The sequence below is a fragment of the Copadichromis virginalis genome, linkage group LG10, assembly GCF_057382275.1.
Source record: "Copadichromis virginalis isolate Kocher_CV1m ecotype Utaka linkage group LG10, C_Virginalis_male_GT1.1, whole genome shotgun sequence".
NCBI lineage: Eukaryota > Metazoa > Chordata > Actinopteri > Cichliformes > Cichlidae > Copadichromis > Copadichromis virginalis.
The window spans coordinates 28,083,185-28,095,791 of NC_140627.1; the positions used below are offsets into that span (position 1 = coordinate 28,083,185).

At 38.7% G+C, this 12,607-nt stretch overlaps 1 protein-coding gene and 1 long non-coding RNA gene across 2 annotated transcripts; both read right to left on the reverse strand.

Annotated features, from left to right (window-relative positions):
• Positions 1–841: 841 nt before the first annotated feature.
• On the reverse strand, positions 842–5,464 carry plekhb1 (pleckstrin homology domain containing B1). The gene is made up of 6 exons (XM_085471312.1): positions 5,428–5,464; positions 4,280–4,432; positions 3,863–3,965; positions 3,737–3,776; positions 3,540–3,630; positions 842–1,564 (listed from the first exon to the last, which is right to left on the reverse strand). Exons 1-6 carry the CDS (start codon positions 5,462–5,464, stop codon positions 1,431–1,433), a joined length of 558 nt encoding a protein of 185 aa, XP_085327438.1. The 3' UTR covers positions 842–1,430.
• A 4,931-nt stretch (positions 5,465–10,395) lies between these two features.
• LOC146700719 (uncharacterized) lies at positions 10,396–11,335 on the reverse strand. Its single transcript, XR_014922597.1, has 2 exons — positions 11,220–11,335; positions 10,396–11,131 (listed from the first exon to the last, which is right to left on the reverse strand). It is a non-coding gene; the product is annotated as an uncharacterized LOC146700719 (long non-coding RNA).
• Between the last annotated feature and the right edge of the window lie 1,272 nt (positions 11,336–12,607).

Sequence of the window (12,607 nt, forward strand, 5' to 3'; positions counted from 1 at the left end):
AAGCCCTTAATACCTTAAACAGACCTGCATTTATACATCCATCCCCCTCAAAGCACTGATGTGGTGTGATGCATACAACTCCATATTCTTGGTTCTTTCTTTTCGAGCTCTGCAGGATTTTTTTTTCATGTGCACTGATTCTGGTTATAAAGACAAGAGAATAGTTGAACGCGATCATTTAATACATGTTTTGCATTTTAATACTATAGTTGTAGCATGCGACATAGAACTGCAATAAATGTATGCACCGAAAGATCACACAGCTCATGTCAGTCTTTGCTGAGATTACATTAGCATCATTGTCAGTGTGTTGATGGATACAGAGTAGAAATGCTTTGTGGATTTTTTTTTTTTTTTTTTTGAAATATTAATACAATAATAAATTTGAAATATATTTTGGGAAAATAGTGTCTCTTTATATTTTATTTTAAGAGCTTGTATTTTATGGAAGCTTGTTTCCACTTCCAAAAACAACTTCTTTTTTTGCTTGGGATTAATGTCTCAAAATTTCAACTAAATAACTCAACTGACTCATGGGTGTCAAATGTTTTCCTTATTGGTGGACTCCTCAAACTTCCATAGTTGTTGGACTTGCAGTTGTAGTTTAAACCCATGGTTTCATCAAACACTTTGACCTAAAGGCAAGCTGACTGCCTAAGACGCAGTCTTCAGTCCCTTGAAGTTTGACCTGCTGAGCTTTTGGGTCATCCGTCCATCTTCAGGTAGTCGAGGCAGCGATACTGACGAGAGCTATGAAAAATGCTAGTTAGTGGTTGTATAGCTAGGACTGTTGTGCAGTGAAAACAAAAGTGAATTTCAGTGTATTATAATTTATTTTTAATATATCTACTTGTTTTCTAGTGAGGTGCTAATATTTTAATATTTCTTACAAACTACACTTTGTCTAGAATTCTACTGGTAAAATAACTCGTATATAAAACCAACTTCCTGCTTTGCAAACGTTCATAAGTGGTGATGTAAAACTCTACAACCTTGGTGCTGTTGCAGTACAATGTGTAGTGTTATACCAAGAGTTTTGTGCATAAATCTAAACAAGTAATTTTTGGTGCTTAAACTTAACCAGCAAGTAAAAGCAAAACTTACAAAAGACAAGTGAGAACAAAGTGCACAAAGCTCCCAAAAACCACATTCTCGTATGTACGCTTTAAAACCGTAATGTTTGTTCTTCTAATATTGTGGCAGCCAGTATTTTTAAAACACAGACGACACAGGGGAGCAGCATCTGACAGTGTTTTACACGTTTAAGATGACAACGCAGGTTTTATATGCTCATAATAAAGAACAAAAGCAGCTTTTTTATCAGAGCAAGTATGATGGGAAAGCCTGTTCTACACATGCTCGTTAGATGTCCAACTCCCTTGTCTTGGTGACAGGCAGGCTTTGCTCTCCTGTCAGTAATGTCAGTCATCTCAGCAAAAAAACAAGGGCATCCAAAGGAAGGATCGCATGGCTGCCCCGGCTGCCATTCCTGCTAACATTCCCAGTGCTAGATGCTCCACTACGCCATCAAACGGGTCCCTTTGAACAACCACCTGGTGGGTTCCTAAAATATAGACAGAAAGAAGACACTTATACCATTTGTGTTAACATGACAGTCGCTTTGAATGTCTAGAAAAATAAGGGCAGATCAGGATTGTAAAAAGGGACAATGTCAGAACAGTCCGCAACTTGAAGATCATTGTGGTGCTGTGGATTGTGCACCGATGATGAACTGAACTCATTTATTGACAAAGGCCTTTTTCCTGGTCCCGAATTTAAGTATCAGCTCGTGTCAAATCCCAGTTGTGCTTATTAAAATGAACTTAAACTAACTGGCATACAGTGTGCCGGTATTGCAGTATCGATGGGCTTCTGTGCAAAAACTAACCACAGTGCATGCGCGTATCTACCACTTCCACTGGAAATTTAAACGCAAGATCGATGCATAAACAAAAAACATTAAGTCAAAACAGCATAAGCATCATTTCTGGATGAAAACACCTAAACATTCCCTGAGGTTATAAGAGAATGATCAGACTTCTGTTAGGAAGGCAACAGTAACTCAAATATCCACTGATTACATTCCAAGTTTGCAGAAGAGCATCTTTGAGTGTAGATGGGCTGCAGCAGCAGAAGACCACACTGGCCCAGCTAGGCCCAAGAAAATGACAATACAATTCACACAGGCTCAACAAAACTCTACAACCATGGGATAACACACCATGTCACAAACTGTTTTCTTGAACATGACCATAACTTCATCATGCTGAAACTTTCTCCACAGTCACCAGATCTCAATCCAGCGGATCAGCTTTAGGATGTGGCGGAGCAAGAGATTTTTACATCGTGAATGTGAAGCTAATGAATCTGAAGCATGTGATGCTATCTTGTCATTGTGGACCAAAATGTCTGAGGAATGTTTCTAGTACTTAGTTGAATCCATGCCTATGAAGAACTAAAGCATTGCCAAAGCCAAAAGGGCCTTTTAACCCAATGCTAGCAATGCAAACATAAGTGAAGTGAATGTATAAAACACATGGCATAATACTTTCAAAGTAAAATCCTATAGGCTTTTACTTTTAAAAGAAAATCATTAAAACCCAATTAAGTGAAGTATTTAAAGCCCCACTAATCTGCCTCTTGGCTCATTTACAGAGCAGGTGTGTGGACTTGTGTCCAGCTAAATGTGGACACAAATATAAAACACTTACAACATCATAAAGAAAAATTGTTATTAGCATACCAATTACTGTTATTAGTCTAAGCACTGCTCACTGTCACGTTTAAAAAAAGGTTGCTTTGTTCTACTTAATTTATTGCTGATTCAAAGCACCGCCCAGCAGGAGCATCAAGTGCCCTAAATCTAGCTCCAGAATTCAATTAGCTCACAAACTGAGCAGATGTGTGGAGGCAAACAGTGCAGCAAGAAAGAGTACTCAGAGTAACACATGTCGCATGTGGGAAACCTTACAAAAAATATGCATTATCACACATGATGAGGTTATACAGAGGTAATTGCAGTGAATGGTTCTGGGTTTTCTGACTGTTTCCTCACAGGCTACATACCAGCTACATCATAAGTGCTCAGTTCTTGTGGTGTGCCATGTTTTATAAAACACTGCAGCAACCAAAGCAGTTATGGATTATTTAGATTACTGTTGAATTGTCTGCTTCTTTGGAAGAAGAAGACAGCTGCCATATTTCAATTCCCTGTTGTTTACAGGATTCAGAAAAGAGCCCTCATAAGCCAGCCTGTTTTTGCTCGATAGGATATGGTCTAGGATAATGAATGCAAATGAATGCTGTTGTTTTTGATCCAGTATATAGACCGCAGCATTAGATTTATTTAGTGTAGAGCTAAATGCTTCTTTAAAATGCTCCACTTGGTTAATTTTATTGTCCTAAAATTACAATATTAAAGGGAACTATTATAATTTTCCATACTTTAAAAAAATGGCTACATATTATAATATATGTACTATGTATTATATTAAGTCGATAATAAGTCTAGTTTTCTGTGTTAAGCTATGATATCTTACCTGGTCCTGCTCCAGGTGTTATGTAGACAGTGTGGCGGCTATTGAGGGGGACAGCCTGGTAGGAGTCATCATATGGGTCATATGTGAACACCTACAGTGAAAAAAGCAAAGCACTACTTTTAGCTCTGTGGTGGAAACACTATCTGAGAGCTTGCTGATCGTGTTTAAGCTTTTTACAGAAAGCATGAAGCACTCACCGGGTTTCTTCTGGTCTGCAGCAGAGTCAGTTTCCACGCTCTGAAAAATAAACAAGCAGGACTGAGAAACTGAGGGACGGTTGTGAAGTAAATCAGAGAATAATGAGGCGAAGCGTGAGTACCTACATTGATTCGTCTTCACTGTTTGCGCACAGGTTGAGTGTTGAGCCGTCCATGAGGTGAACCACGACGAGATTCTCCCTGGGATTGCTCTCTGGTGGAGTCACACCTGGAGTAAAATTAAAGGAGTAAATTACCCATATTTGTTAAAGGTAAACGAAAGGTGAGAATGAATGAGCTAAAGCTTCTTTCCTATTTTATAGCAAACTGCGACCAGGCCTACTGTAAGAATACACGTTTTTGCCATGGACATGGTAATCTATTATCATGAGATATTTTCTTCTAAACTTCTATACAGTCTGACCAATATGGTCTTTAAAATACTGCACATTTAAAGCACTTCTGTGTGTCAGCGTTCACACTTAAATAGTGATGGAACATGTTCGCTTCTGGGTATAATTGTATCACAGATCCGTGCCGTACCTCCACATTCCTGACCGGACTGCACATCTATGCATGCTAGTTTGAGACTGACGCGATGCTCCAGCTCTCGCCTGTTGTCTGACTTGTAAAAGCAAAGACTCCCATCGATCCAAAGGTCACACCAGTTGAGCTTCCAGCGTTTTAGGACAGAAGCTGGAGAGGAGACACATGCCACATTGTAAAATTAGTGCATGGTAAGGTGCTGGGATAACTTTAAACTTCAGTTTAACATCCTTCTGTTGCAGGCCTCACATCTCAGGTGATTTAGTAGTTGCTTTTGAATGTAGTCCCACCCCTACCCCTCCCACCAAGCAGGTGTATGTCCATTGAGTGTCCTTGATAAGCCACTTAAAGGCATGGCCAAGAACAAATAATGAGATTACAAGTTACAAAGGGTAGAGTTTCATAATGCGTGAAGTTTTCTAGAAAATCCTCAGTGTCGAGTTTGCAATCTGGTCACTAACACAAATACACAACACAACATACATGAAAAACAGCCCACATGTATTAGCTATGATTAGAATAAAGCTAATAAATGATAGTAGAATTTAAAGCTTTAAAACTCTGGGATGTTGTTATGAACCAATGCAGTATTGGTCATCTGTAGACACAAAGCATCTAACCGAGCAGTTAGCAGGTTGAAGCAGGCAGCTGTATTTAGTGAGCTGCTTTAAAATTCAAAGGATAGCCTTCACAGAGATATGCAGCACACTGCCTGTCCCACGATAAAATTGTAATCTGCAAAAATGCAAAAGGTTTCAAATACATTTCACTGTGCTAAGTGTTATCACTTTATTCAACGCAGTTTAACATTTACCCAAAAAGGTGAGGTAAAATGTGCATGTAACATGCTACATGTCACATGTCTAGTCTAGATGTTGATGCTCATACTTAGTCAAACTCCTTAAAAACAGAAAAGTAAAAGAAAATGCAACGGCCCTTATCACTACACTTAACAAATGCAGGTGAAATGGGTGAATATTATTTAAATTATAAGTCTTGTCCTGTAGGTCTTGTCTCTTAAAGCACCCAAAAAATGAAGCCTACATGTTTTTATACATTAACTGAACCGAATAATCGAACCTTTAAGTTACTAGCACTAATTTTATTATAGAATTCCCTGAATTTGTGAAGAAAAAAAAACTTACTCTGTCTCCACAACCAGCTTGATTTCAGGAGCGCCATAATCCTCGGATGTTGTTCTTGTTATTAGTTTGCTTTGATAATAATCCAGGAGCAAAAGGCTTGCTTATGTCTAAGAGACTCTGCTGTTGGAGGCCTTTGCCTGGGTTTATATGGCCTCTGTCCTGCGGATATTGAGGTATTGGTAGATTAATCTGGCTCTCACCAGGACTGACACTGATTCAGAGGATCATTCTGGATTAGGAGACCACGCCCTCTCTCAACCCCCCCATCACTCTTTCTGAACTGATTTCTCTATCAGACACTTGCACTGTGGGCCACACAATGTTTAAGTTGTTGAACACTCTTATTACATGAACTAAACTCCTGTAGGCCTCAATCCACAGATTCATCTGCACATGCATGACATGCTTTTACAATTTAATCCCTGTCCTAAAATAACATCCAGAGGATTAGCCTAATATTACCCAGGTCAGTTCTGTCAGTCTTCTCAGAATGTCTGCAGGTGATGCATGATGACATCATTTCCTTTTCTAGCCTACAGAAAGTTCTGGTCTTGTTTACATCAGCTCAGTCTCCTGATGGTGTGTTTACACCAGTTCCTAAATTCGGAACTAGTTTTTGTTTGTTTGTTTGTTTGTTTGTTTGTTTGTTTTAACTGTGTGTCAATATGTTATGTTGTCACACCCCATACAAGCTCTGAAATGGCGGCTTTCCTCCCATTGTTGCAGTTTTTCCATGAACCACTTGGTGATTATTGTTGATGAACAGTTTTGAAACTCGGCATGAACTAAATATTAATATATACGATTTTATTAATAATAATAATGATGATACACTGAGTGTTAATGGTTTACTGGAGCATGCCTCTCTGTTTTTAAGGGACACAAAAGGACGTACCCACAGGTAAAATGGTAGAGAAGTTGCAGAAGTGGTTCTGTTTCTTTAGGAGTTGCTATTTGACATCCAGGGCATGACTTGTCTTGTAAACATTTCAATCACAGTGGGGATCGTGGAGAATCTTGACTGCCGCCTCTCATAATTCCCAGCAGGCGTCTTTATTTGAAAGCTCGGCTCACTGCAGTCAGAAGACGTATATGTGCTGCTGTTGTGTTTGATGAACAGAATCCGCTCTCTGATTGTCAAATTTTTCATTTTAATATATTTCTTCTTATCTAAAGCTTTTTTCCCCTCTAAGTGATGTTTCTCTCGGTCCCTACATATAACTCCTGCTGTTTTATTTAAGAGTTGAACCCCTGAAATCAGTTATAATCTGACATTTTTCAGTAGCCAGCTTCCATCATGTTTGCCATAGAAATATTTTAATGTATACCCAAAATGTTGGCATTTAATACTCAGTCTAAAACATATACAGGAACTCAGTCAGACATCTTTCTTTGCCCAGTTTACCCACTATTACTCTTCTCCACATCTTCAGTTCATCTGAACCTTCCCTAATGGTCGCTACCAGTGAAAACCATTACATCTTCAGCTCTGCCACCTTTTTGTCAGTGCCACGGTCTCCAAACTATACATCAGAGCAGGTCTCACTTCCATCTTGTAAACATTCCCTTCTTGCTGTTCTTCTGTCACACCAGAGAGAGTGAGAGGTGAGTAAATATTGGCGGATGAACCACAAAAAATACTGACGTCAACTCGTGAATGAATGAAAAAGTACTGAAACCACTATATAATGGAGAGAAGCCAGTTTGGCATCACTGACAGGAATAAATGGCTTTTGGTGTGCACATTCAAAAATAATTTTACAAAGCAATAAAGACTAAAGTAAGAAAATAAATGCGAAGAATGCTAATTTACAAATGTCATGTTGATTTTTGTATTTAATGGTAAAGTTTATGACATTTCACAGTGGTTAAAAAAAGAATGGTTCCTCCAAATGGGCTTTTTCTTTCCTTTCTTCCACTTCATGAGCACTTGCATGCACCAAGAGTTTAGAGCCTGATAAATGTGAACATTTATTGATGAAAACATGGCAAAATGGCCTTTTCTGCTCTATTTTTGATCCCGTGTGCATGAGAGAAAAGCCAAAATAAATTCAAACTCTTGAACCCAGTTCTTTTTTTTTAGTCATTAAAGATGTATGCTCAGAGAAATCCTTAAAAGCCCCAAACTACCATGACATCCGTGCCCATGATGAGAGTAAACTTCTGATGATTTCTCTTAGCAAATGTGCTGCGTCTAACTGTTTGTCTTCATGTTCCTCCTCTGCAAAGCTATAAAACACGAAAGCTATTTAAAAGTAAATCATGACATATAGATCAGTAAAGTAACAATAAACACATCGAACTACATATTGCTCCTCCAGGATCACTGAATAAAGAGTGCAACAGCGTGACTTACTCACAAATTGGTCCAAATCACAGTTTGTTTCTCCCCCAAAACTCTCCTGACTGTTCCACAGTGTTTGTGGTTAGGTTGGAGGAGCTGCAGATGCTTGTGTACGGATAGAGCCGAATTATAATCATGGCTGTATGAAATATTTACTGTTGGGAGATATGATGTAAACCCCAGGGTTATGATCTGAATGTAGCACAAATGTGGAAAACTAAAGAGAGACGGAGAGAGAGGGACGCTATGTTTGTTGGCTGCTTTTTGTCTGCTGTTGTGCAACTCCCAAAGCTGCAGTGGCGGACAGACGGCTCACTCACTACTCGGTGGGTCAACAAAACTTTTGGATATCTCTGTAACTCATTGGCGGTGTGGCACAGTCGCATTATTTGAGCCATGGGTGGACTTTGGACAGATTCGTGCACAACAGCTCCTGGCAGAAAGAGATAACACCACAGATTTTTTTTTATCCATTGAGAAGCACGGTGGTCTCGGAAGTGATCTAAAGGTGAAGGGGCTATGTTAGCAGGTGTTTGATTTTATAGTTAAAGTTATTAAAAATTATATGGAAAAAGGGAGAAGACTGACAGTGAGAGAACATTTATAGAGTTGGAAAAGTCAACATCCTCCTGGGTAAATCCATAAATGACTAAATAAAGCTTCATAGAAATACAGATATGAATTGAAGTGTTATTTTAGTCCAGATCAATGTGAGGGAACCACAGTCTCCACTGAGACACAGTTAAATATCAATTAAAACTAAATCTTTGTTCCAAGTGTTTTATTTATTTATTTAATATTTACCAAACTAAAATACATACAGCACATAAAACCAGGTACATTTCTACCTTTCAGCCCTAAACTGCTGCATATGCGCTGATGAATCAGATTAAAATCTTCAATTTTCTTATTGCTGAGGATCTTCTGGGGGCCAAAGACTCCTCCAGATGGCTGATAGCCTGCTTTGGTCTCACAGAGCTGGTATAACACAGAGCTCAAGACTAAACATTATTGGCAAACTTACAGTGAAATTGCGCATAACTTTATTAAAAATGATACCTTTTTGTTTTTGATCAATTAAAAGCTCTACTTTCAGGCCAAAAACAAACTTATTATTGAAATAGGTTGGTACAGTTATGAAAGAAAAAAGGCTAATATGTCTATACACAGTTTGCTGCTTTTAGTAGTAAAATAGCAAAAGAAAAATATGAGAGCTCAGTAAGAGCCTTCTGTCGATAATCAATGACTGATAGCGATCACTGTGATGACTTATTCATCCATTTGCCTTTTTTTTCTTAAGTAAGGATATCCCATCATCTGCTGTATTGTAAATTTTTTTAAAGCTGTCATGTGGCATGATGATAAAATTCAATCTTGTAGGCACACTCAAATGCACTCAGCTTAAAATGCATGTTTTTGAACTGTGTGAGGAAAACTGAAGAAAATTAACCGACAGAGGCACAGAGAGGAAAGTCAGGCCCATAAGGGACCCACTCCCCCAGTGGAGCATTGTGCTGCACTGTGTAAATCTAATAGCGTTACACTGCATAGTGATACATTTTTTTTCAGTTTTCCTGCAGAATGAGTACTTTAGATGTTGACAGAAAAGTAGATTTACCTTGTAATGGCCTGATGTTCTAAATGCAGGGCTTTCACCTGCATGGAGCATTTTCAAATTCTTACATTGGTCTTGACGACCTAAACACATCTTCAACCACTGCTTTTTAATGTTAACGTTTTCATGCATGAGCCTCATTGTCACATATATTTCGGATCTATATTAGAAAAGGAGCTGAGGGTGAACTGATACCCTGCTGGCTTCACACAACTCATAAACTTCTCTCTTCCACAGGAGCCCACAAAACTTCATGGCTGCCATCTGGTGGCAACATTATGTAGGCCTGTTAACTCCAGTGACGCTGACATATTCATGTTGCAGGTGATACTCTAAATGAAGAAAAAAATGAACTCACTAAAAGACACATGCCTTTTATTCTTTTGCCAGTTATATAAAGTTAGAGAACTGAAAACTAGTTTGATTAAATGCCATTTAATGGCATTAACTTTATTAGGAGTTATTGCTGTGCAGGCAAAAATGTAAGCAATGTTGTACAGTAATCATAAATCAAAACTATTCTGGCTTTATAAGTGAACTTAAATCTAACATACACATGTCGTTAATGTACAGTAAATAATTTATTTTATGTGATAAACGTGTGTCAGTTCCCATCACTTTATGCACATCATTAAAAACGTGGGTTTTTTTTTTTAACTACGTGAGTGTTAAAGCATTGGTGTACACCGCAGACTGTATATAAATGTTTTATAAAATATATTTTATACATACAGTGATCTGAGTATTTGCCCAATACCTAATTAATTATTGGGGGGTGGGGTTTTGCATTTCTGTCACGTTTAAATGTTTTAGATCATAAAAAAACATTTCAACATTTCATTCATTCAAGGAAAGAAAAATTATCCAAACCTAGCCCTGTGTGGAAAAACCCTGCTAAATGTGCCACCCTTGGCAGCAAGAACTGCAAATAAGCATAGGGGAGAGTGAGGTAAGATGAGCCACTTTTTACTCATGTTGCCCTGGATGTGAGAAAAAAATGACACAGAAATAGAATGATAACATATTCCTTTATTTCAGGATGTCTCCTTTCAAATGTAATGATCAGAATCTATGTCTGATGACGCTGCCCAAAATAATGACCTATTAAAAAAAAAAATGCTCCTTTGGCTCAACTTGCCCCAGATTAGGGGTAAATTGAACCTAGTCAGTGGGTAAACTGAGCCATCTTGGGGCAAACTGACCATGTAGTTTTTAAAATGTAAAACTGATCATATTGTGAAAACAAACCATTTTAACAGTTGTAAACCTGTGAGAACAAACCTGGAAACTGGTGGTTTCTAAACAAACCACCAGTTCAAAACCATTTATTCAAAAGAACTATTCAATATTCCAATGATCAAGGTTGCAGGGGAATATGAACTGTTGCTCCCTCCTTGCAGTTCCTCCAGCCTGTTGAGGTTGAGGTAGCTTCTTCAGCACATCCTTGCGTGGGAAAGATGCCTCATCATTTTCCTTGAACACAAACGTGGGTTTCTTACTGCTAGTGATCCCTCGGATTCTTCTGAGAAATCTGGCACTCACTTCGTTGTCTGCAAACCTGTCAACCAGGCCAATGTAATGGTGGCTCCTGGATTCTGTTACCTGTCGATCACTTTAGCCAGATTGTCAAAGAACTCCCCAACTGTAGTCTTATTGAAGGCTGTAGCTCTTCCCAAAGATGTTGCCTCAGGCATACGACAAGAGAGATGGTGGCGTGCCTAAAAAATTCTTGAACCATTCTTTACCTAAAAAATGTAATGGTAAAGTAGTAAACTACACAAAATACATTAGTCTGTGCCAACCTACTGAAATGTTGTTGCTTGCACTTCCTACCGGCTAAACCTTTCTCTGTCCAGTTGCTGGGAGTAGGAATGTTGTTTCTGCCTGCCAATTCTAATGCCAGTTCACGGCATTTCTTTGGGGAAATGCCATGGAACTGCTCTGCAAGCTTCTTGATATGTTCTGCTAGCTCCTTCTCCACCTCCTCAGAGAAGACTCTCTTTGCTGAAGCTGTTCCACTATAGCCAACCGATTTGACCTCCTGTGTGTCCCTCTTTTTAATATATCTCCTGAGGGTTGACCTGTCAATTTGTCTTTCTTTAGCCACTGATCTTATGGACTTTCCTCCCTTGACTTCACTCGCTGCCCTTTCAATCTCCTCCAGGGGTGTTGAGCCCCAGCTGGTCTTCCGTCTGTAGGTCCTTGGCATGATATCTTTTCTATAATAGTTAACATATGACAAATACAACAAAAGGGTTCAGTATACTGAACTAAAATACTATTTAATAAGTCAGAGCCTTAAATAAATTTCAGTGCCTTATGGTGGGGTAGGTTGAACCATTGGATCAATTTACCCCATAGCCTTTGGCTCACTTTGCCCCATAGCCACCACTTTGAAAAAAAACGGGCTAGCTTAGCAATTTAGGCTAATCTTTAGAAAACTTCTTCAGATGATATTATATTTTAGAAACCCACCAACATGTATAATATATCATTTTAGACACAGATACATTTGTTTTAATATTACAGTCAATTTACCTGATATGCAGAAATTTTACTTTGACAAGCAGAAAACATTTTTTTGTGTAATACAGACTTACCCCTTCTCCAATGTGCTCCTCTTTAATATAGCAGGATGGAAATGATGAGTGCTTCCTGGATTTATGGTCACATAACAAAACATGTACACAGTTACCTAGATACAAGGGGTGGTTCAACTTACCCACTGGCTCATCTTACCTCACTCTCCCCTATGTGATAAATGGCAATGAGTCTTTATCATCGCCGTAGAGGAATTTTCGCCCACTCTTCTTTGCAGAAGTGTTTTAATTCAGCTACACTGGAGATTTTTCAAGCTTGAACGGCCTGTTAAATATCATCTCAATACATCTTAAAAGGATTTAAGTGCAGACTAGACTTTGATTAGGCCAGGTTCGTCAGTGTTTCAACTTTTCTCCATTTGTGAATAATGGCTCTCACAGTGTCTTGATGCATGCTCAGTCATCCAGATAAGTAAATCCCCAAAAGTTGTTTCTGTTCATATGGACGTCCAGATAAACAGAATCAACTTTTGGGGTTCTCACAGTGCTTCACTGGAGTCCCAAAGCCTTAGAAATGGATCTGTTACCCTTTCAGAGAGGCTGCAACTTCGTCAAACTGGCTGGCTTCCTTGATTCAACAAGGTCGGGCTATAACCAGGCGTGGGAGTAATTGAACTCAGC

What these genes read in the sequence shown, in the direction of transcription:
- plekhb1 (XM_085471312.1), bottom strand. Translation starts at nt 5,464, where the DNA reads ATGGCGCTCCTGAAATCAAGCTGGTTGTGGAGACAGA. An exon ending in AAGCTGGTTGTGGAGACAGA is followed by an intron (nt 4,433 to 5,427) that starts GTAAGTTTTTTT and finishes TCTCCTCTCCAG; the next exon opens with CTTCTGTCCTAAAACGCTGG. An exon ending in TGCAGACCAGAAGAAACCCG is followed by an intron (nt 3,631 to 3,736) that starts GTGAGTGCTTCA and finishes TTTTCACTGTAG; the next exon opens with GTGTTCACATATGACCCATA.